This window comes from Erithacus rubecula (assembly GCF_903797595.1).
Source record: "Erithacus rubecula genome assembly, contig: SUPER_Z_unloc_4, whole genome shotgun sequence".
In the NCBI taxonomy this organism is placed as follows: Eukaryota; Metazoa; Chordata; class Aves; order Passeriformes; family Muscicapidae; genus Erithacus; species Erithacus rubecula.
Window position 1 is genome coordinate 1,041,858 of NW_027635670.1, and position 26,048 is coordinate 1,067,905.

The window sequence follows — 26,048 nt, forward strand, 5'->3', positions numbered from 1 at the left end:
GAGCTTTGTAGCAGCACTGATGCTTCACTAAAAGTACTTTCTTTCCCCAGTTCATTTTGTGCAAATAAATCTGCGGAGAATTACAGTTTTTTATCTTTGTAAGTTCTCAGTTGTATTTTTGTAGGAGTTTCATATACTATATTTGTGCATTTTCCTTTATAGTAGGCTAAATGTGCATATACATAAAATTATAAATTCAAAATTCTATGATTTAAACTTTGTGGAATTGAATTAAACAAGCTCAGGTAACTTGCCACAGGTTCATATCAGAGTTTGATAAAAACACTTAACTAACACGTTTCTAGACCTGGTAGATGAACCACAGATGAACAATATCTTCAGGTTTCCATAATATAAAATATCAAAGTTTCCAGATAATCCAGAAACATTTGCCTCATTGAATTAGTGGCAAATTTACTATATTTCAAACAATTCTGTGTAATGGTAATTCCAGATTATTATTTAAAAAAAAAAAAATAAATTTAAGAAAACCAAAAAAAAAAAAACCCACACAAATTTCCAGTCTTTTTTAAGAAATAGATAATGTTAGCAGGAATAATTAGCAAGCTACAGTATTTATTCATATCCATTTATTATTTTAAATAAGCAAGTATTTGGAAGTAATATTATCAATTCAGAAATCAAAAGCATTTATTTGCCAGTAAACTCATACTAACTGAAATGTTCAATGCAAAGAAAAGCATAATTAAAAACTTCTAATCATCCCCATAATTAAACATATATGACCCCACAAAGAGTGAAGAGCTTCACTGTAAAATGGCAGAAATAGTAGAAAAACCTTTACAATTTAACTGGACTTTTTGAAACCTGACATAACCTCCCAAGATATTTGTAATTTGTTTAGCTGCCAAGTTCCAGCATAGGTTAGATTATGGCAAGAGGTTGTTGTGGAATAAGAAGAAAGTGATTTAAAATGGATATAACTAAACAATAGGAAATTCAAAATTTTTCTTCATGCATTAAATTACATTAATCAACTAGCAATTCTTTTTATAGTGACCTTGAACCACTTAAGGCAGATAAGAAGGAAGGACTAAGCAGACTTTGAAAGAGGCAGAATAAGTTTAATTGCCAAGGTAAGTTATTATTGCTACTCATAAATGCATGTTATGCAATACTTACTAACTGCAAGTGCTTGGAAAACCTCTATTAGTGTCACAAAGAACAGTTTAATGAAAAGCTTTGCATAGCTTGGAGAACATACAAGATCTAATTTCTGCCTTTTTTTATTCAGACAATGCTAGAAATATTGTGACTCATTGATTTGTGAAGAATATAGCATAGAAAGCAATAATCAATATGGTAATGGGCACCTTGCCACCTGTGGGAGCCCAGGGCATACCCCTGGCCTCCTTGGGGGTCTCAAATCCCCCCTGGCAAGGGTCTCAAAGACTCTGAGTGAGACCCTGGTGTCACAGGTGCTGAATTCTAATCCCTGGGGGAAGTAGCCAGCACAAAAAAAAAATGGAAACAAGCTACCAAAATTACTGAAGTGTAAATTAGACCTTCAGGAGGTAGATAAATAGGTTTTCTTTGAATGTTTATGATAAGGGACACGTGGCCAAGATGGAGAATTTGGGGGGCGGACACCTTTTCCTCCTTCTTCTCCATGTCATCCATGTTGGGTGACACGTTGGCACTCTTGGATTGGTTGGGGTCAGGGCTGGACCATTTAATAAAATTGTATTGTGTTGGCAAAATTTTGTAAACATGTAATACGTAGTACAAACTATATAAGATAAGCCCTGCCTTCACCAGGCAGATTCCACCATGGATGCCAGGCTGAGCAGACCCTGCTGGCCAGGCAAAAGGTCCCAGAGATAAGAAATAATAAACAATCCTTGGAACAAGAGAAAACTGTCTCAGGCAATCTCTCTTCAGCTGCTTCAGAGAGAACCAGGGTTTGAACCACTTCATGTCCCTCTGGGGTGATCTCGGGACAAAGGAGAAACCCCAGACTGGAACACCCACCATTTTTATAAATCTGAATTCCTTAGAAGCAGTGTGTTTAGCTTTTCTATATTTGGTCCCACTGAATGACAGAAGCACTTGAATAGGTTGCAAAGCAAGATATTAAAAACTAAAGCCCAGATTTTCAACTAACTTTTTGTCTATATTATTACAATTATTTGAAGCAAAATAGGCATACAATAAAAGCACACAGCAATTGATAGAATTTGTCACTGGTCACCTTTGGAATGGAGATGGAAAACCAGCCCAATTTTCTGAAAAAACTTTATGTCATTTTATCTTTATGCCAGATGGACACACAGGGCTGTTTAACTGTTTCACCTTGCCACAGCACCTTCTGTAGTGGTGCCTGTTAGAAGTTCACACTTCTTTGCCCAAGTCTGCTGAATGAGAGCATCTCATGATGGATGAGTCTTTCAAATACAGGGTTTGTTGTAAGCATGTGCTATGGTTTTAGGAAGGTTTGGTGATGTGCTGGATTTGGAGGTTTTTTAGTATTCTACAACTGCTTGTGTCAGTGCTTTGAGAAACTTCTCTCCTCTTGAGAATATCTCAGCTAGTTCTTTTTTTCCTATTTGTTCTTGTTGAAATCAGTGTGAAAAAAACAGATGCTGGAGCAGGGGGATATAGAAAACCCCTATTTTCCACGATATTGAATTACATTATGACAGTTTGGAATCAGTGTCCATTTACGACTGAGTTTCTATTGAAATACTGTCCCTTGTCCTTGTCTCTACAGTCACAAGGTGGCACCAGAGCTCAAAGTTTTTTGAAAAGGTCGTTTGGAAATTAATAATCTTTTTTCTAGCCTCCAGTAAACTCGTCTTTTGTTTTGTGAGGGCAAAGCCAAAAGGGTCAGAAAAGTATTCACCGTGAAAGAGAAACTGAAGACTGCAGCTGATGGCTGATCATAAAATGATAAGTTAAATATGACAAATGTACCATTCCCAGTGTATTTTATTAAAGAGTCATGAAAGAATTAGTGCTATTTGAAGGAATAGTTTTCCAATATATTTCTAAATTATTTCAAAGTTAAGAAAGCTTTTCCTGCTGAAGATGCAGAGTGACTCCTTCATTTACATGTTTGTGTTGAAGTTGTGCCCTCGCAATAGTTTTATGCTGATAGAGTTCAAGTCTACAATGATTTTAAAAAATCATATTTCAATCTTCTTGTTGCCTTTCTTGTCCCTTTTGTCTCCCCCCCCTCCAAAAAATTTACAAAGCAAGGAAGCACTTCTCATGAATTTCACTATGGCCTTTACTGTAACATATTTACTGACATTCCCCTGACATTTCTTCTTGAATTCACCACTCCCCTCCTCTCCATCACCTTTAAATGGCTGGACAGTCATTCGCCATCGAGAAGATCACCATCCCTCACATGTTTGAATGCAATTCAAATTATAATACATGATTTTCCAATAAAATCTTATCTTACTGTCTTTGAAACCTGACAGGCTACATTCCTTTTATTCCATGTGTACACCTGATTAATGGCTTCTTTATTTTTGTTGAGTGTTATGAAATACCCATCTCAGAAGGGGATTATAGAATTCATAAATTGTGTTTCACTAAAACAGTGGTTAAAATTCCAACACTGTGCCCAAGCAAGCCTTTCTCTGGACAGTCTGAATAAGAACCAAGAAGTTCTTTCCAATACAACATTGCCACAATTGACTTTTCGATTTTGAGATCTTTAGAAAAATATCTTTTCTTTTTTGTTTTGCCTTTCCTATTTTTCCTTACACTGATGCTTAATATCTAATACTGGTTGGGAAAACAGCTGCAAAAAAATTTTAAATGTCCTTTCTTGGTACAAATCTGTGCACTCTTCCCATGCTTGAAGCCCAGCACAGTGAGAAGCATACTACTAAATGGAGTCCTTAGGGACTTATTAAAAATATTTGCAGTGATTTCCTATGATATTTTCTCCTTTGATGCAAAAAGATAGGAACAAAAACACAAAATCCAAACAATCTTAGATTACTGGTCTTCTGTGGTAATCCATCTTATCTTAATGACAATCTGACTAGAGCTAACATATGTAGATTTTTCACTTAAATTTCACTGCTGATGCTCTTATTAATTTGCATTGAAAACAAAGATTATTTTTGCTGGTCCATTTAATTTTCTGTCTCTCCTCTTTACTGTGCAGCATAGCTCTTTAAGACAAGGATTGTCCCTCTTAATGCCAGGAAATGACCTTTCCATTTATGTTAGCATACCTAAAATTCTTTGTTTGTTTTATTTTGTTTTTTGTTTAGAAACATCTCTCACTTCTACTCAGACCATCATGGGGCCTTCTGGAAGTGAAACAGATGGTGCTCTGTTTCTCAATCATTAACCTCAGTCCTACTTTTTGCAGTATGAAACTTTTCAGACTACAATAATGGGCTGCAAGTTTCTATGGCAATAAATAGATTGTACATTTAAAACAATTGTGAAATAGCCATATGAAACAGTCATATAAATGGATTTTTTTTTTTAAACTGCTGTTTTTTTAAATGTTTAAGGAAGTAGTTCCCTAACTGTACAGAAACTTGTGTGTCTCAGATAGAAGTGAATGCCTGGGGGGACTGAGCTGGTTTGAGGTAAAACTGGCTTCTCTTGGATACAGCACTGCACAAAGCAATCCTTCCTCTTCAAAACAATCAGCATTTCCATTTTAGAAGTAGACAAAAATAGAATACAATCAAAATGCCACCACTCTTGCCTGTAGCTAAGGTGCATATATACAACACTTTAAAAGAAGTGAAATGCCTTAAAATTAGAAGCACTTTGAATACAGCAATTTCCGCCATTGCATGGTCCTGCAAAGCTCCTGTAATCAGATAACAACTGTTTTCATATTAACATGTTTAACTTTATCTTGTCCTTTATTCTAAATGAACATTCTAAGTGGTCCCCAATTACCATTTTGAAGTTGAATATTTAGGCTGGGTTCACAGCAAAGGACACATTCCTGCTGAAACTCTCTTGCCCTCTGCCAAAGAGAAATCTTAAACAGATCAGAGCTACATTTGATATTACTGCATTACTTTCAGATTAAGCTATTTGCTGATCTTCCCCTCACACACTATACTCACACAACTTTAAATGTAAATAGCAACAAAGGATATACAAAGTCACACATGGCTGAATTTTATTTTTAAAAGTTTATATGCTTAGCGTAGATGAAAACGTTACCATTTTCATAATTAATCGTGAATAGAAACTTGGGGCATTCTTTCTCTTTGGATAAATAATGGCAGCCAGAAATATTGATGATATTCTGAGCAAAGATATTGAAAAAAATACATTCTGGGATACAGGTTTTAAACATAATACATATGTACTAAGTGTCATTGCACAGCAACCTCTGCGTGTAAAGCCTGTGTTTTACATAGACATGCAAATATGAAGATTTTCAGCAATTCTGCTTGAGTGCACTTCAGGAACGTGAAACTTAATTATCACTTCCACATAAAGCCACCAGGATGGTTTCATAATCCCCTTTGAGTTCATCCTGTAAATTTAAGCATGAAAATGCCACAACTGTTAGAATAATGATCTCAAGTAAAATAAATTTAAATTAACATTCATTATACATTGATCAAATATCAGTGCTCCATCTATATAAATTAATCACTTGGTAAGACAGTTAGCCACAGACTGAGCTGGAACCAAGAACCCTCACTGAAGTTATTTGTATGATCTAGAAATAAACACATGCATTTCCAGAGTGCAGCATAGGTACACAAGGCTAGTAAAAATGCTGGGAGGTCTTGTGGCATAAGTGAAAAAGAGAAGCAGATAAGATTTTTATCTACCCAGGAGCTTGAGCCTTTACTCTAAATTAAGTGAACTTTCTTTCTTGATCAGTGCTGTCCAATGCTCAGTAATATTACAACACTTTGCGTACATACATTGTGTTTAGGAGCATCCCAAACAAAGGCTAACAATACAGTGATACTCTACTCACCATGGGATTGCTTATTCAGCTTGGTAAAAATGGATAATATGCATTAAGTATGCAGTGTAATTATTACATGCATTTCTTATTTGAATCTAGTTTTCAGAGATATATGAATTCTTTAGTGTAGCCAAGCTATGCCTCAAGGCATTTGGATGTAATCACCACTTTGGTACATGATGAGGTGGTGTAATTACATAATAAATTACAGATCACACACACGCTGAAGGGAAGATTAAAAGTGATCTTTGGCACCTGAGAAAGTAGCAGACATCAATAAAAATCCAAAAGGCATTTTTATACATGTAGGGAGTATGTTTCTACTCCAATTAAGACATCTTGTTTTTTCAGTAGTGTCTACTACTCTCCACAAAGATGCTTTGCCAGTTTAGCTTTCTTCTAGTCCCTCGCCACTTAATTTTCTGGAAAGTACATTGGGGAGGTCAGTCTCTTTTAGCAAAATATTTTTGTAAGTTTAACTCATTTACTTAGGTCACAGGGAAAACAAGCCAAATAAATATTAATAAAATTTAAAGTTAATTTGCTGGAGTACCCTAAATATTAAAAGCCAATATCCAGTTGTGTCAAATACCCCCCTTAGAGCTGTCACAGCAATCATCTCCACTCTCCTGCCAAGGTACTGCTTAAGTACAAGAATTTTACTTGGGGAGGGGATAATTTACTCTGCATTCAGCTCTTGGATTCTACTGTAAGATGATATCTTGAGACGTGTGTCACTACTATTTCTATAGCTCTTTTGACAAAAACCTTAACTTGGAAAAGAAACTAGTTCTCCCAGCCTGTGGGCCATTGGAAACATAATGTACTTATCCACAATGAGCTATGCAGGATGAACCAGCGACTGAGGAGCAGAAAAAATAACACATCTTTCCTGGACTTCACAAATCATCCAGTTGTTTTGTGTTTCATGCATCATGTGGGAGGAAACCTACCATAATGGCTTGACGGAGAGAGATGCCATACAGACTCTTGTAATAGCCTTTGATCTCATTCATATCCACCTCATGGCGTGAAACCATGATTCTGATAAGGTCTTTGTGCCGGGTCCCAGAGCCCTGTTAAAGGAAACAAAGAAAAAAGAGGGAAAGAATTGCGTTGCTTTCGTCATTGGAATACCTTTAATCAAGGTCTGTATGTTAGTTCATCAGACTTCTTTATATATGAACATCCTCCTTTCCTTTTCCTTTGGTATGTCTCTTAACAGGGAGGTCTCATGGGCCGTAATGTTCCATATAAGCACAATTCACTTCTGATAGGCTATCTCCACACTGTTGTTTTGGGTGTTTTTTTCAATATTTTAAACATTTCTTTTAGCTGTTTTCTGAAAACAGACATGTCCTTCACTGTGCTTTCTAGACATTAGGGACAGCTTAAATTTTCAACTGAAAAAACTGCCTTTTTTAATTAGTTTTTTTAATAGTACAATGATCTGCATTTTCATAATATTTCACTCCATTTTTCACATACTGCTCCTAACCAAGTCTCAGAGTTAGGACAATACCTACATACTAGGCTTTTCATGTTTCATATTCTTCACTGCCTCAATAACAAGGGTTTCAAATCTGCCAGAAGGATCATGGATGTTATAGATTAGGCTTCCACTAGGTATCTGCAAAGATCTAGAATTGCTCTCCTTTTCCCTTTTTACTTTCATATGAAGGGTTCCAGTCTGCTTCGTGTCACTGGAACAGTAGAAGATATGTGTGGATGGACAGAACACACTATAGCAAACAGACAACTCCTCCAACAGAAAGTCTCAGGTTTCAAAGGAAGGAATAGAAGGAGTGAGAGAAATACTCTGAATTTCCCTCTGCAGTCTTTTTCTATCACTCAAAGGGCCCAGAGACCTCTAGCTAACTTTTTATCTTTCAGCTTATAAAGCACCTTATGTTTACAAATAAGAAATCTTTATTTAGATTACCTTCATTGCCAAATGGAGTTTTTCTGCAAAGAAAGCTGGCTTGCTTGTGGCACACTTTACTGTAATGAAGCAGTGAGACAAGGTCACTTTGGCTATACATGTAATAAAAGTCTACCAATAAAACACTTTCATTTTTCCTACCCACATACCCTATTTATGTATTTCTTTGTTAACTTCCTTCATAATATATGAGGACAAGAAGATCCTTTCCTCTGTTTAATCACAAAGCAATGCAGTAAGGGGACAACAATTACTATAAAAGCAACACATTTCTCCCTAGTTTACTGCCACAAAATTAAGGAAGGTGTTGCAGTTCTCTAGAAGAAAAATGGGAAAGCATTTATGCCTTCTACAGCAGAACTGGAGGTTATCATCTGATATTTTGTAAACCAAGTTATAGTTCAATTTTGATAATAAGAGGGAACTGATTATCCTTTTATCCAAAATATGTTTGACATATTATTGACATTTTGACATATTGATATAAAAGCTAAGAACAGATGGATGCATGGACCCCAATAACATCGCTGATCCAGTGGTGAGAAGGAATCCCTTCCTTACCTTATTGTTCATGAACAAGCAATTAAATTTATATTAATATTTTCTTGAACAAAACTACTAAAGGAATTTTCTAATGCTTTTAATAATCAATATTATAAGCATTCTCACAATGTGAAACTGGGAGAAGAGTGGCTTTGGTTGAAGACAGGTTCAAAACTATTGGATTTTTGATATAAACTATACCTCTTCTGACAGCATTTTTGCCATATTGATTTCTTGTAGAGGTCTTCCTATGTTAACAATTAATCTGTTCTCCTTGGAAGACCTTTCCAAATATCAGGAGAGATATTTCTACTCACTCATCAACTTCAACTGATTTTAGGTGTCAATTAAACCACAATAATCAGATCAGACTTTCCAAGGTATTATTTAGCAAGCTTCTCAATGAAGCAGGTAAGTACAGAAGAGTTTCTGATCAGAGAAATTATGGCAGAAATAAAAGCTTAAGTTTAGTCAGAACATACAGTAGGTTTCAATCTGCAGAACCACTTACCAAGGGCAGTGAGGCAATTTTCAATATCACCTTTCAGCTCCAAGTCCAGGACCTTGTTCATGTCATGCTTGCTGTATTTGGCGTACTTCTGAAAAACTAATAATGGGAAAAAACAGTATTCTCCCTGCACTGTCCCTGCCCTGTTCTGCTGCAGCAGAGGACTGTTTGTGGGTCATCTCTCACTTTCTTCAGACAGCAGTGTAAAGAGCAGTGCTGCTGCATATACTGATGGAGTCAGCTTATGGAATGGGACTTTGGTAGGATGGAAAGGTTCATTTCCCACCAGCTAGGGTAGAGGTGGTCAACAGACTACACCAGAGCCTGTGACACTGTGTGATAACCCCCTGTCTAGGGCAAACTGGCTGAGAAGCAAGACCATTCTGGGGAGCTCTTATCGCTCGGCATTGTGATCACAACCCAGCTGAGACTTCAGTGCTGTTAAGAGCCTGAATTATATTGCTCATCTCTACTTTGGAAAGAACAGCCAGACTGCCAACCACATTCTTAGTCAGCAAGCATGCTTTCAATTAGAATCATACCCTGATAATCTGTATCTTCTCCAAATTCATGACCAGGCAATGCTCAAAAATATCCCAGAGAAGCTGAAGCTTTGTTCAACTTACCCCTTCGAAGATGTGGGTAGCTTCTTGCAGTAAGAATGGTTATAAACACACCAGTGTCTGTTCCTTTCCTTTTCTCTCCTGCTTCATACAAGGCCTGTCATAAAGAAAAGAAGGTGGCAAGGTCAATATCGGAATAGATAAACTAAAATAGGAATACTGCATTTTGAGGGCCATTGCATTATAGTAATGAACACTATCCCTTGACACAATCCAGATCCAAACTCTACCCTACCTCAGACTAACTCCAACTCTGTCAAATTACTTCATTTATGTCACAATGGTACCTAGGGAATACTATGCAGCTAGAAAACATATTTTCAGACACTTTACTTTCCAGAGGATACTACATTCTTAAATTATTTTTCTTTTGTCATGGTAGCAGCCTGCAGGAAGCTCAGGAGCGTTAGGATGTCTTAAGACTGATAAAACTATGGAGGTTCAGGACTGGTAGGATTTCTTAAGACTGACTAAATTATTTCTGCAACTAACTGGTGCAATATGCAGGAGGAACTTATGTACGAGGTACTTCCTCTTCTTTCTAGGAGTGACTTTAACATCCAGGACAGTAAAAACCAAATCAGTCTCCTCCATTTTCCTCACCTCCTCAAACCTCTCTATGAGTAATAATAAAAGGCCTTCATATAGCATGAAGATTTAACACTCTCATCAAGATAAACATTACTGATGTTTATCTGATGTTTTGAATTTAGAAAAAGTCTTAATTCGCTTTCATATCTAGGGCTGATGACAGAACTAAACTTCTTATGTAACAGGAGTTAGAGTAGCATTTCTTAATGGCCTTTCTTGGCTGGGATTTTTTAAAAAATCTGAACTAATCTAAAGTTAAATTGTAACTGTGATGTAACATTCTATAGATGAAAACTGAGCAATGACTGCTAAGTTTTATCAAGATTTTAGTAAAGCTAGTTCCACTAATGTTGGAAGAAATAAGAAAAAGATCAAATGTTTATTTAAGAATTATTGAGAAAATGACTGTGAGGTTTACCAATATTCTTGAAAAGTTTGTCACTAAAAAGCCATGTCTATATCTAACATACTGTGGAGTTCACGCTGGTCAGTATATAGTAGCTAATTCTGCACATGGATGAGCACACCTTGTCCTTAATTCAAGAACTGTTTTATAGACAGAAGCAGGACTGAGTCTGATTCCTCTAGAATGTTCAACCACTTCAAATGGTCTGCATGCTTTTCAGGAACTAGACGAGGTCCCAGAAATGTTTCTGAAGCCAGATACTAGAGTGAAAATCTAATGTCCTTCATATAATTAACTTACATTAACTTTGCAAAATACTGTCTCCTCAGAAATTACTGCTCTGTGACATTGAAATCTCTGTTATTTCTGCAGTGCACATGATTCAGACAACCAATGGAATCTCAAGTAAGTCAGAAGAAGTTCTGCAAAGTACCAAGTATGATCTTACCCTGGCATCATTGTCAGCAAGGTCATCATTCACATGAGGACTTTCACATCGATCAGCCTACATAAAGAAATAAATAAAGTTTCACTGGTTCTCACAATCATTCAGCTCACTAAAGCTCAACATTTGAGAGTCCTGCAGCACCACTGTCATACACAAACCAATACATAACTGGAAATAGGTGCAGTTATCTCAATCACCTGGTAATAAAACTGTTGTGTTTGTAATCAGAGAACATATTTCTACAGCCATCAGCAACTTATTTCTTAATTCCTATCTAAGAATCCACAGGAAGTAATTGTTTCTTGACATGAAACTACAGGCTTCAAACCTGTGACCTGTTTCTTGCTGATCATTCAATAGACTCCTTTCAAGTTGATTTATAAGTTAAAACTGAAAAACCAAACCATCTACATGGATATATCAAAATATCATCCTGTATGGAAGTACAAGGTTCATATACATACTCAAAAATCAAATATATATTAATTTTAGAAGGATATTTTTAATGGGAAGGTCCAGTGTTTCAACTGATCTGCTTTTGAACGTAAATTTGCAAAACACTTTGTCCACTTGGTAACTCCATGCCTTTGTCCCATTATCAACTACTGGAAACATAAATTAACAGGAAAAAATTTTCATTTATCTAATTTTAAATATTTCCTCTTTTTCCAGTCAATTGACATGACATTATGTCTGTTACTTTTTCTAGCATTTAAAGATAGCACAAAAACGTCTTAAAAGCATAACTGATAAAACAGAAATATTGTTTTAAAGTTTTTTAAAAGGTGTTTGACATAAAATCTCATTCTAGTTTGTTTAGGAACAGTTTCTAATGATTTAGGATATGAAAGTGAAAAAAGTCAATGCAAAGACATAAATATTGCATAAATCTTTATTCATTGCACATCTCTCTAAAATAGTCTTGAGATCATTGATTTTTGATTATAGATATTTTCACTCAAAATGCTTAAACATAGCATACCTTGGCTAGAGCAACCAAAGCTTTTTGAAAGTCTCCAGAAGTGTCAGAGATGATGTCTTGTGTTAGATCTCTCTTCAGCACTGCAAACAAATTGGTTTTTTTTGAAGTTATCAACTAAGTTGACTACCTAATTTTTAAAGGTCCCATCAAACCACTCCATGATCTTTTTTAGTATTTTCCTAATTTCCCTCTTAAATATGCCCACTAGAAATGCGATTTTCTTACTTTCTCTCATTTGGTTTCTAGTAAAGGAGTTTATTCATAACATATCCTTTAAATCCTGAGATATGCTGTGAAATTGGACAATAAACCTAAAATGTGCTGAAAAATGTCCTTCTCTAAGGTCTTGTGGGTAGCATGGGTAGCATTGTCTCAGGTTTCTGCTTGTGAAATACACAAACCTTTTCCGAGCCTTTTTCATTTTTACTTCTGGCTGTTCTTATAGGTATTGAACTCAAACACAAACTCTCCCAAAAAATCAAGTTTTTAATATAGACATCTAAGAAGAAATGTCCTGGTAAAAGTTACCTCATCATCTCAGAAAACAGGATTTAATTAGACAACACAGTAAACTCAACATATAAGGGAAATGCCACATTACAATGTAGTAACTTCTTCAAGTATTTTACCCCTATTGGTCACTGGTTGCTCCTACTGCTATCATGTCTGTGTCACTAACTCAGTAAGATTTTTTTTTCCAAGTCCATGCTTTTTTCTTAAAATGTCAGCCAAGGTGTAGTTACAGGGGAAGAAAAGCAGCTTGGCTTTGCATGCATCCAAAAATCATCTAAATGTGTGACTCATTCCATGAGACTCCCACAATTCCAGCAGTGGTGATGTATCTTTTCCTTCACTATTGGGTCTGCATAGGTCAGAAAAAGTCACCATGACCTCTCTCCCCAGCAACCCTGTCAAATTTTTGTGAAGCTTCATTTGTCTCCGTATTGTTCTCAGCTCCTCATACTAACTGAGGCTGTGACTCTAATGTGTCTGCTAGAGGGCTATACAATGGTATAACTTCTTACTTCTTAATGCTTCTTTCTTGCTCTGAATTACCTTCTTTATAGTATCTGTTGGCTTCTCCAATCTCTCGGTTGGTTCTTGAGGCCAGAATTTCAATTAAGGTATCTTCATCAGTTCCAAGTCCCTGACAAAAGCAATTAAAGTTTTAGAGATGTTATTTAATAGAAAAAAACTTAAAATTCATAACAGAAATAAGATGAAACTCATTGGCTTTGAAGGGATCACATGGAATGAGAAATAAAAATTAAACATATTGTCCTTCCATATAATGCAATTTCGGCTCTTTAGGAATTAAATTTTTATAACATTCAATATACTGGTGCCCAAAGAAAGTGCTAAAGGGACCAAACAGTGAACATAAAATAATGTAAAATATATGAAGAAAAATTACCTCCTTCCCTGTTCTCTTTCTCCTATGTAAACATGAATGTAAAGGCTATAGCTCCCATTAGCAACTAGTTTTCAGAAGGCAGAAAGAGTTCATTCTCACAAAAGAATCTCCTTGAACTCTAAAATTCAGCAGGAACTACTGATTCTTGCTCTCATAAACTGAGTTACCAATAAAGATTTAATTAACAAAATGAAGTTAAAAAGCCTTGAAATCCACATTCAGTGTTATTCATAGACCTTAATAAGTACAGGTGCTCTCCAAGAAAGTTTCTTTGAAGATTTTGCCTTACCTTCATAGCAGCTCTTAATTCTTCAGCATCAAATTGAGCTGGAGTTTTGAGCAAAGCCACAACAACATCTTCTAAATGGCCTTTCAGAGCTTTTTTCAAAGCCTCTTCTAGACTCTGTTTCAAGGAAGAATAAGAAACACGCTAAGTTAATGAATGGCAAAAGTGTAGCTGCAGTTCAGCTGCAGTCCAAAAATTAGTCTAACCCCTGATCAGCCTTAGTCTGCATCATTCCTGTATCTATAACAGAAAGAATTATGAAGCCCTACTTCAAGTTTCCAATTTGTCATGTTTGACACTTTATGTTAAAGTGTTAGGCAGGGTTTTTCAGTAAGTTTTCTGGAGTGTTTTCACACATTGCAGTTCAGCTATATGGAAACATCTACAGCATCAGAGGAAGGCTTGAAATAGGCTGCTCCTTCCTCAAGAGAAGATAATGCCATATTACTCTTACAGGTATGACTTATCTGTGTAACATTTGAACTCATTGCTTATTGCATGAAGTTTGAAGTCAACCTATGTAGTAACATATGTAATATCACCCTAAACAAAACCACAAGTTCTGAAGATAAAGGCTATGTTCTAATTTGACCTGAATGTAATTAAGTGGGAAGGAAAAAAAAAATTTAAATCTGATTTAAAAAATTAAAAAACTGATTTAAAAAATGCTCTACAACCACTAGAACCCACTCCCTATACCAGTGTTGGTATACTTGGGGAACAGTGTAATGATCCTACAACTCTCCTGTCCTATTCAGTATTCTGTCTTTACTCACTGATACCATTTGAGCCAGGAGAAAATTTGATATTCTGGTTGAAAATAAAGCTTGGCTTGAATATACTTTACCTTTCCTTTAGCCTGCTGATAGGCAGCTTTGATCTGCTGTCGCTGAGAATTTGTTCTCTTAGTCAAGATGTCAATGATGGTGGCTTCATCCACACCTGTGAATCACCAAACAAAATTCCAACACATTCAAAATATATACATCATTTAGCCAGTTTTTTTTTTTAATTATTATCTGCTTTATGTCATATTTGGTATCTTTACAAACTCAAATTCAACCAAAGGAAAAGTTGTAATCAGATTAATGATGTAACTAAGAAACCAAATAAATACATCCATTTAAGACACAGAAAATTCATACAAAGAGTCTTAAAGTGCATTGAATGTAGATCTTCCACTAAACTGAAAAAACCCTAAAAAACCCCAAACAAACAGAAATCCACACTAAAAACAAACTAGATGGCATAGTCTTTTAATCTCAGTAAGTCAAACTGAAAAACCTTTTTGAAGTACAAAGTGCCAAATGAGAATTTCACTAAAAGAGAGAAATGCAACAGAAGCATACAATATTATCAGCATAATCACTGCCTCTTGCAGGAATTTTATGGAAATCAAAACAAAAAGTACAGTATGTTGCAATATTATTTCCTGCCCTAGAAATTAAATTTTTACAATCCTTCCTTCAACATATTAAAGAACTTTAATATACCAGTAAGGTCTGAAACTGTAATACAACATCAGGCTATGGAAGAGTTAAGAATCTTCACCAAGTGGCATAATTTAGTGTATTGCCAAGCTTTCTAAAGCAGAGGCACCTCTCCAGCTTGCCACTGCCTCTAGCTCCTATATTTTATTCAGCACTAGTCTCAAAATTTTTTAAGGGAGAGTCCTAATATAGTAAGTTAAATATTTACTCCTCTTACCCTTTACAGTAATAGCTCTGTCCAAAGCAATAACATCAGCTGATGGATCAAAATTTGGATATGACTGTACTCCATGGATACCTTTTGCACTCTTCTGCAGAGGGAAAATAAAAAATAAAATTTAAAAAGGAAAAAAATTGCTTATACTGAAGAATATTCTTGTGCAGAAGCAGTTTTGAATGCCCAAATAAACTATGCAATTGGGATTGCATTTTATCATACAATTTTCTAGCTACAGGTAATTGAATGGGTTCAACAATGGATATGCATTGGATCTATTCCTTTGACAGCTCTCATAGTACTTCGTACAAAAAGTACTTCATAAATTGGTTTAGGCACCTGAACCCCTATTTCTTAAGCTGAACACCTATTTCTTAGTGTAAATTGGATTGCATAAGAATATCATTAGCTGTCCTAATTAGGAAATTCTGCTCCAATTTTAAAGGCTCTAAACCCACCATTAAATCCTACAGGCACTTCCAGTAAAGTGCTAATTTCTCTGCTCATGTTTTGCAAACTGACTGTATGTTACATTAAGGGTGCCCTCAGCTGATTTTTAACTAGGTTTTCAAACACTTCTAGCATTCAAGATCTTTGGGAAGTGTTTAAGCCTAGCCCTAAAAGGCAGTGGAGACCTCTCGCTCAGCTTCTTTGAAAATTTAGACATAAACTGAAGTCTTTGCAAAGCATTATCCACTAGATGATTTTGGTGAATCTGATCCCAGACAGGCACTCCCTGCTCAGTGTCTGAGGATCTCTGGGAACTGCACAACTGACCACTTGCCTTGCCATGTGTCAGCAACATGACACATCAAGTTATGGGTAGGATTTAACAGAGCTAAATAACTCATATAGTACTCAATAACTGATTCCAGTCTACTACTATCACAGAACTATAAAATGCTCCAAGATTTTTGGATGAAAGATTTATAGAAAATTCCTGTTGTTGTGATATATGGTGAGGTTTCTTATTAGAAGACACCAGTAGTTTAGCTGGATGACACAAAATCACCTATAATCTTTCTCTTGTTACAAAAATTAGTATTTCAATTTTGTAATCCTTTGCCATTAAAAAAAATATCCCAAGAGAAAGGGCAAGGTTTTATGAACACATGTTTTACATACAACAATTTGTATTGAAGTTTGTACTGTTCTAGTATTTGATAATTAAATATTCATCTTTCAGCACAGTTGTCTCACTAGGAGTTATAAGAGAGCAGACAGACTGCATACTTAAATCAGACTCTTGCATACTTCTCAAGAGATCATTGTGTCTTGTGTGCTCAGTCAACAAAGGAATGGGAGTGTCTCACTGCGTGTTTCTCAGTCTTGCAGGCTAACATTTGTATAATGGTTTCCATGCCAAACTTATCTACCAGCAATACAAAACTCTCTGTAACCACCATAGCCAAGAATGTCTCAGGACACTGGAAATAGAGGGGGGATGGGATAGTGGAGCCAAAGGTTTGTGCACAAAATGTTGTGAAGTCAAAATTACAAAATCTACAGGGGTCTAGAGCAGAAAACTTTTGTTTACTGAAATTTCCCCTATACAATTTTGTTTTCAAAATTTAAGTTCTTTAGGGAACTTGTGTGATTTCACAGTGCACTGCTTTACCTTTGCTTTCATTTCAGTAGCTTCACCTCATTATCACAAAGATTCTCCATATCATCCTAGCACAGAAGCTCTTCACTCCTCACAACCATATCCCTCTCTTCTAATGTCCAACACTATTCATTTTTTTATGTGGTTTTTTTTTTATGTGCTGTGGCTCACTCCACCATAAACATGACATGTGATATGAAAGCTGGGATATATGCTAGTGACTTTACTTCCTCCTTTACATTCCTGGGCTCCCACTCATGGCTTCCTGTTACCTCAGCCAAGTAATCCCTTTTTTTTCACATACATTGCCTGAACATGTTCATACACATTCACACAATTCAACATCAGATTACTACATTAAAGAAGCTGATTTGAGTGAATCAGTGACTGGTAATTACAATTTAATCACACTAACTAGTTCTGCCTAGGAATTGATAACTGATAGGTGCAAATCTTGCAGCAAAATTCCTAGGTTATATGGTTACGTTAGATTATACACTGCAATAAAACTGAGTTCCATTTCTAATCTGCAAGAGTTTTGCCATTGTTTTTCCTTCATTTGCATGTATGAAAGATGTTTAAATGCCTTTAAACCACTTGTAAGAGTACACAAAAATAAGGATGGGGCTCTCAAAGCTGATAATACTTACAATACATTCCTGCTCCTGATTGTCTATGAACCATGCCTGCTTCAGAAATTCTGATACCATAGCCATGTTGACAGAGTTTCTGGGAAAAGATGCATCAAGTTACAAACAATGCATTTTTCATTGTTTTCAGTACCAGTGCGACTCCAGATTTTCCACTCTCAAATTCACCTCTCCAGCACTAAGACATATGGTGGTGAATGTCCCATGTGGTAACAGACCAGCAGTATTGGAGGCAGGCAACTTTGATGTTTTATGAGTGATGTGATGCTCCACAACTGCTTGCTCACCTCCACACCCTTAGCTACTTTCAGAAATTTTAGGTAAGAACAGTACAAGCAATGGTACTATTTGTTTATAGCATTATGTTAGCATTAGCACCTACTTATGAAGGGAAATTACTGGAAACCAATTAGTCTGTCTTTCTCATAAATTGGTCTATCTTCTATGCCCATTTAGTTTGATCATTTTGAAATTCATTGGTAAACAAAGGTTCTTGTCTCATTATTTACTGTGTTGGAATTCTTATGCATTATGTTAGGAAAAAAGGTATTCCCTTTTTATATCTTCTTACATGTAATTTCTTTGACTAGACATTGTCTAAGGAAGGTGAGTAAATCTGGTTAGTTTTATATACATTGATTTTTATTACATATTTGCTACAACTTCTACATAATAATAATAAAGTATTATCAATTTAAGAAGAGGAAAGAAAAGTAAGTTTTGCATTTTACCACTCAAAAAGAAAGTCCACCCAGCTTTCCCAAAAATCACTATGCAGAAAAGGAAAAAAATGTAACACTAAGTACAAAAAAAATAATGAATAGGTTGCTTCATAACAACTTCTGTTGTTGGTGTGAGGAATATTCGGTTTGCTAACTGAAATAGTGAGGAAATAGAAAGAAGAAATCAATGGTCTATCAAACAAAATTATTCAAACTAGATCATTTTCACAAAACACTCTTCTTCAGCAAGCTCTAGGGAAGACTTGGCTTTAAAGTACACATGTAAGTAATAACTGGAGATAGTGTTGCCAAGTAAACCAGACTGATTTTGAAATTGGTGTTAAGAGACAAAATTCTATTTGCAGTCTTGGAATATACACCATAAACATATAAACTGTAAAAAAGTTATTTTAGTTATGCTACCAGCACATCCCCTCTGCCCTGCAGGAAGGGAAGGGACCAGTCTTTTGAGTGGATACAAGTTTAGGACCAGGGAGTGTAGCTGCAGCCCAGCTCTTTCTTTCCCTCACAGCAAAACTGTAAAGCTTGCTTCTGCATTCAGCAGCCAACAAAGTGACAAATTCCTCACACAGCCTGCCTGCAGCTCTCTCCAGGGTAAGAGCCTGCCATATTCTCTCTTCCCCAAAAAACTCTTACTTTTGTTTCCTTCCCTCAAGAAGGAATTTAGTTCTGCCAGAAAAGCTGAAACAGATTTAAAATTTCTGTTTGTACGTTATTTAGAATAAGTCTCAAGTGGGTAAATAATAGACAGAATATTCAGTCAGACTGAAGGACCAGCTTTTATGACCTGCTATTTATGCAGGATCAGAAAAGCATGCTCACACCACAGATGCAACCTGCCCTTTTCTCCTGCAGTCAGAGTGACTGCTGCACCCTTCCACCCTTCTATTGACAGAAGTTAGCAAGGGCAGATGAAGCAACAAGGTACCCAAAATTCTGCTGCACTTCATAACAGCACACTGAAGGCTGTGTGCAGCAGGATGGAAACACTGGGAAGGCTGATCCTGGGCACAGTGAGTCACCCACACTGGACCTGTGCCCCAGGACATCTGCTGAGTGACTCACAGCGCAGAGAACCGCTCCAAACCAGGAAACGAGATCCAGCCTCCCGGCACCAGATCTGGAAAGATGTGCGTTTTGCCTGATAAAGTAACCCTTTACAGGGAGAGCTGGCTTCAGGAAGTGCTGCTAACCCATCCCCTTCTTCTACATATCCCCACACCCACGCTCAACACCAAGCTCTAAAGTTTTGATGCCTTGGGCTGGCTGGAGCAAAAGGCTACTGACTACACTGCATTTGGTTAATTAAGCCTCTAAAACTTACTGTATTTTCTGAATTAAATTGCACAGTAAGAAAAAATTTCTGTGCCTTAAAAGCTTTTAAAACTTTTTTTTTTTTTATTTTGAACTAAAGGCACTGGCATGTAGATCCATCTATTTCCATCTAGTAAAGAAATAATGCACTTTTAATATAAGTTAAAGTAATAAATGGTCCTTCAGAGGAGCTAAAGACCTTAGTCTGCTTGAATCACCATAGCAAGGTAAGAAACCAACATACATATAAAACTGCTTTGAAAGAAACTACAGCTGATAAGAAAAAAGACTCTAATCTAGGAGGACAGCATACCCCCTGATGGAGACAAGGTCTTGCCCAATACTTTGTCTTGCCACTGTAAAATGCAATGAGATCATGTAAAAAATACCTAGATACAGAAGGGATACATTCAGTCCAAGTATTACTTTAATATGGTATGAAAAGGACTGAGGCAACTGATTCCCAATCGGAATTATCAACATCCCAATGGGATTGAAAAATCAGACAGATCTGCAGCCCTAAATGTTGTTTCACAAAAATCACCACAATATTGCTTTCTGTCTGGTTCTTAATCCCCTGAAGATGCAACCTCGAACAGGACCAATCAAAAAATTTTAAGGCTTTGAGAAAATACCTTATTAAAAATAATTAAAGACACAAACTATATTTTTACACTACAGTCTGTCTCAAATGGCAGCATTTTTCTCTGTTTATTTAACCATACAATGAAGCATGTCAGATGCCTGGTTACTTCAAATGCTCAATACCAGGATCTTGAGGTACATTACAGTCATGACACTCAATCAGTAAAACAGGCAGAAGATCTAATAGAGTAATTCACTTTGCAGTGGAAAGTCTGCTGAATGGAAACATCAGAGGGAAAAAAACAATCCCAACCTTGTAAAATCTGTGGAAAGATTTAGCAGAAAGAATCCCAGATGATACAGCTTTTACATGGCTTTGCCAAGTTCTTAGTCAGAAAAGTAGGATTTTGCTCTTATGTTTCTAAACCATTGGTTTGATTTCAAAATTTGATTTCTAAGAGATTTGATTCTCATCACTTTCATGAACAATGACTCTACAGTCACAATGTAGCAAACTGTTGTTCAAGTATTTTGCTTGTATTTTTTAAATTTACACAACATAGTAGTTTTCTAGGAACTCTGGTTTTACTGCAGATTTCTACAGCAGCCTAGTATAAAGACAAAGCAAACGTATATGAAATGGTCAACTCCAAATAAATTTGCTTTTGAAATTTTTACCTTTTTAAAAATTCCCTTTAGTTAATTGCATTAAAAAAACCCAACAATTGCCCAAGCCCTTGTGTAAAATGTTCCAGAACGGAAAGAATTTCTCCTGCCCACACCTTTTTTTCCTGACAGCAGCTCCAACCCACAGAAAGTTTGCACCAGGTCACTTAACAAATTCAGCACACAATTCCTAAAATGCTCTGGGTCCACAGAGAGCAATAATGAACTACAAAATCCTACCTTCCTCCTCACAAACACTGCTTCGCTGGGCTGCACAGTCAGGAGCAAAGGAGCACAAGGCTCTCAAAGCTTTTATAGCTTTTGCAGGAAACTCCACCCAGCAACCAGAGTTTCCACAGCCCTAGTAATCATCTGCAGCAGTTATGTCTGGGTGCCACCCAAAGTGGAGAAACATTAGAGAAAAAAAAAAAAAAGTCATTGCGAAACTATGTGCTGGCAAAAGTATGAGCAGATTTCAGAAGGGAAAATAAAACAAATGAGCAAGTCATGGTAACTCTCCTCTCCTGGCCTGACCACATCCCCAGTTTTAATAAATTGCCATAATTCTTTTGGCGTCATATGATTAAATATTACGAAAGCTAAACTTGAGTTATTCTCATCACATTTTGACATGTCTGATATAATTTCAAAAGTGAATATATTAAGATATATCTTTGCTCAATGAAACTTTGAGTGAAGAAAGGGTGAAGTGTCAAGGCAGCATCCTCAATTCACCGAGATCTGATGGCCACTACCTCTGCATCTTTTGCATGTAGGCCCATGGCAGAAATAAGGAAGAAATAAATATGTCTAGTATTTCACACAAATAACTGTTTTGTTTTTTTTTAAGAATTTCAAGGAAAGAGGCAAGCTTAATATAAGGGCAATATTTGGCACCAACATAATAAGAAAGAGATTGAAACATTCAACTCTGAAGTTCAAAGTGAGAGTGGTTTGCACAACATGAGGGTATATCTGAAGTGGTTTTCTGCAAGCACGTCCTTGCCAAGCCAGCACAGCACAACACCAATCATATCACAACATCTCAGATTGGCCTGGAGCATGATGCCCAGTGAAGTTCTCCTGCTGCTGAGCCAGTATTGCTTGCAATGGGCAGATAGGGCTCCCAGAAGACTTTCATCCTCTTGCTGACTGGCTGCAATGGACAGATACCCCTAGCAGGGCTGATCTGCCTCACATGAATTTGTGCCAAATGCCTGGAGCTGGGGCTGCCTACTCCTGCTCCTGGCTGAGGTGATGGGCCCTGCCTGCCAACCCCCATGGGAACCCTTCTGGTCCCCAGGGAGTCTCCAGCCCACTCTCTGAGACAAAATTTCTCCTATGCTTTGTTTTTTCTTCTCATCTTGCACATTTGATATATCATTTAACAAAAGTATTTTGCATATTTTCAGTAAGCTGAATAATTGAAGGGGCTTGCCAGCTGACAATGATACAGTGAGAAACCTGTAAGATGCATGCTGATTTGTTTATTTAATTATGATGTTTGATGTTCAGATTACTCTAGCCCACCTGAATGCCATGTCAGAATGACACTAGCAATCTTACTTCACTTGGTGTTGGAGTTAGTGAGTCAGAGGTCTCTCTGAATTTTTCAGAGAGAAACCAGAGTGCAGGGATTGAATTAAAGCCTTTGGATGGATTGAAGTATATTGAGCCACACACACAAAAAGTAGATGTTCAAGTAGAAATAAGTTAGTTAGTAGTTTTAGGGTGAGTTTTAATGCTTTTAGTAAGTGAAACAGTTTAGATTCCACAGTAGCAGAGCGAGTTCTAGTGAAGGTTGAAACACACTGATATCTTCAATAGAGGCTCCAGGCCCACAGTTGCAGTCAGGACTTAGAAATAATAGAGCTCTAGTCAGAGTATTGCTGACATTTTTCGGATAGAACAAGATAGGTTGTATGAGTAGTTCTATAGATAACCTGGTGTGCTAAGAAACTAAAATTCTAATAGGTTAAGGAGTGGTGGTTTGTGTCTTAGCTTGTTGGAAAAATCCTATATGAGAGTATGTATTGGGGATAGTTGTTGCTTTTAGCCTTATCTTTTGCCAGGGCTTTTAGCCATTTGCTCTTTGCCAAGTGTTTGCTTTGCTACTGCCACTGCATTTGCCATTGCTTTTTGCTATTGCCTTTTGAGACTGATGTGCTTTGTAATAAAATATGTTTGGTAATAAATGATATTTTAACTATTAGCTGCTTTGCTTATTTAGAAGATTACCCAATGAAATAGAAGCCTCAGAGCTCCAGAGTCGGTGCCTTAGAGCACTGGAGGTCTAAGAACCTCCACAACTTGGGTCAGGTGTTGGCCAGAATCTCTATTTATACTCTTTTTCTGGGACTGTTTGCTCTGTCTATTAATGAGCACGGCTAAGAGTAGGTTAGCAGTGTGCTACAAGTGCATAGTAAGACACTCTTCCTTGTGGCCTCTTATTACTAAATAGTTTTTCGATAATCAGATTACCATCCCATTTTTATCACAGCATTTTTAAACTTCTGATTTAGGGGTTTTGGGGGGTTTGGGTTTTTTAAGAATCTAATTCTATTGTCTTCCAGGCCCTTGTTTCCACATTCAGAAAGATGTCACAAGAAGGTATTGTGCTACTAGTCATTGCAGAAGCTGTTTGCATTTTTTTTTTTCTCCTTTTTAATGAGTGGACAGATGTTGATTGACTCATTGTCTTCCTGGAGCTCAACTGAGTCACCATCTGCACTAGAGTGCTTTATTGTACAAAATGCTGCCACTTTAAAAAGTGCAGTTTAATTAGATGGAGCTCTTAACAATTGCTTATTGTTAAGTTTTTAACTGTTACTCCATAATTTGTTTCATAAAGCCAGCACAGTTTGCATTTGTTTATTATTTATTCAGAAGTGGTGAAGCATGCAGCCACTGTTGTAGAGGCTCAAATGTCTCAAAAGTGACAGAAATAAGTAAGTTCATTTACAACACTCAATGCATGGAGTGCAGTTGAGAGAAACAGAAATGTTCAGTGAAAATAGAAAAAAAAAAGTCACTTGATAAACTGCCAGACTTGGCCATGCCAAATATTTCTCTCAAGGCTAGTGACGACAGCTCAGTTGAGAAGATAGGATTTCCCTCAGCAATCCATCCTACACAAAATGATACAAAAATTAGTCAGGAAGTTTGAGAGTGAGAGCCCTCACATCTATTTCAGAGTCTGCTACCTACGTGCTGTAGCTCTGTGGTTATTCCATCCAAGGTGCCTTAAAGAAGAATTAAGGTTGGGGAAATTTAGGAAATGAGGATTCTACCTGCACTAAACCAAACACCCCATTTTACAAATGACCTCCAGACTGCCTGTGAGTTATACTTTAAGAGAAAAACAGTGCTCAAAAATTGCATTGTTATGAAGCAGCATTGTCCTGAAAGAACTCCTGACAGTACAGTCAGGTGATAAATCATGAAACGGAGCAAGGACACCCCAGGACAGATATCCATGTTGAGCCCTCTCACAGCAATCCAGAGCCAGCTGGAATCTGCCTCTCTCATCTTTTGCACCTTCATTTACCTTCAGCAGCTTTTATCCACTTCATTAAAAACCGGGCAGGAACACTTTATTCGATTTCCTCAGGCACAGGACCTGCAGTGTAGCACCTGTGCTCAGGTTTCAGGCAACAGGGACATTTATATCAGTGACACAGATCTAAGAGCATGTGTGACTAACAGCAGGCCTACTGAAGGCACTAATACTTCCAAGAAGACATTCCAGAGATAATGCAGTGTTTTTACCAATTCCTCTACAAATGCTGTTTCTGGAAGTGTGTCAGTTACTTTATTCAGAAAAATACCTTTCCTGCATATTGAGGTATAGGACCTCCTCAGACCCTCTTTTCTTCCTTTGACATAATAAGAGATTAAATATAAGAATTCAGTGAGAACAGCTATATTATCTATTCATTTGCACCTGATCTGCATGATTCTAGAAAGGTTCATCTAGAGACAGGTTGATTATGTATATCCCTGTATCCTATATTATGGGATGGATTGCTTCAAATCTAGAGATATATTTATTTTTAGTTTTAGTTTTTTATTTTATTTTTAGTTTTTAGTTTCATGCCTAAACAAAAATAATATATATTCGTTAGACACAATAGGACACATTCAGAATTGTGTAATATCTCTTATGGATTCTCTGTTAAAGGTTTTATTTATTAATATTTATTTTCCATTCAGATCATGTTTCAATTCTGAACCTCTGTGCAGACTCGTAAATAGGGAAAAGATTGGACAATATGGATTTGCTGATACTGTTGCAAAAAAAAAAAAAAAAAAAAAAAAAGAGGAATTTTCTAACAAAGATTCATTTTATTTACACTGCATAAAATATTTAACACCTCTGTATTTTAACATGGATTTGCATTTTGTTATTGCCCCATGAAATAATGAATTAGCAATAATATCCAGGCAACAGGAATTCCATGGTTTAAAGAAACATGCATTTGCTTGTATAATCAGCTTTAATGTTTACAGCTCTCTTAGTTGCAGCAAATACCTTTCTACAGTTTCATAAATTTTTACAAGTGTAATGGGATATTCTGAGTCTTATGGTTAAACATGGCTTGGCTATCCAGAATATCCAGCATGTTAGTGAGCAGCCCCCTGCACAGAGAAATAAAAACAGCCCATCCTCTCACAAGCAGAGAAGCTGCATGAGAAATCATGTCAAGGTAACATCATTTTGGAGATTAGAAATCCCATTCAGTTTATATGAACTCAAGTTCAGAGAAATAGTTCCATAAGCTTCTCCATGTCTCAGACTGTCTTCCAGACAAAAACCACAGTAACTGTGTACCACAGTAATTTATATGAGGAAAACGTGGGCCTTCTAGGAAGCCTCTAGGAAAAGAACTCTGTGAATCCTTGTTACACATATCTTCTTCCAAATCACACTAGAGCAAAAGAGACCTGTTTGATGATAAAGTTGTGACAAAAAATATAAATTGCAGTGAAAGGTAAAACTCAGGGCACATTAAGGGAAAAGTGCTAAGGGGACAAGAAAAAGTGGGAATACATAAGCTTTTTACTGTACTATGCAGAGTATAACACTAATC

General features: G+C 36.6%; 1 protein-coding gene across 1 annotated transcript; it reads right to left on the reverse strand.

Annotated features, from left to right (window-relative positions):
• Window positions 1–559: 559 nt before the first annotated feature.
• Window positions 560–21,343, reverse strand: ANXA1 (annexin A1). The gene is made up of 14 exons (XM_079331464.1): window positions 21,199–21,343; window positions 17,651–17,729; window positions 15,395–15,488; window positions 14,535–14,629; window positions 13,691–13,804; window positions 13,044–13,134; window positions 11,988–12,067; window positions 11,006–11,062; window positions 9,564–9,657; window positions 8,941–9,036; window positions 7,887–7,945; window positions 6,898–7,020; window positions 1,993–5,497; window positions 560–1,342 (listed from the first exon to the last, which is right to left on the reverse strand). Exons 2-13 carry the CDS (start codon window positions 17,714–17,716, stop codon window positions 5,438–5,440), a joined length of 1,029 nt encoding a protein of 342 aa, XP_079187590.1. The 5' UTR covers window positions 17,717–17,729; window positions 21,199–21,343; the 3' UTR covers window positions 560–1,342; window positions 1,993–5,437.
• Window positions 21,344–26,048: the final 4,705 nt, after the last annotated feature.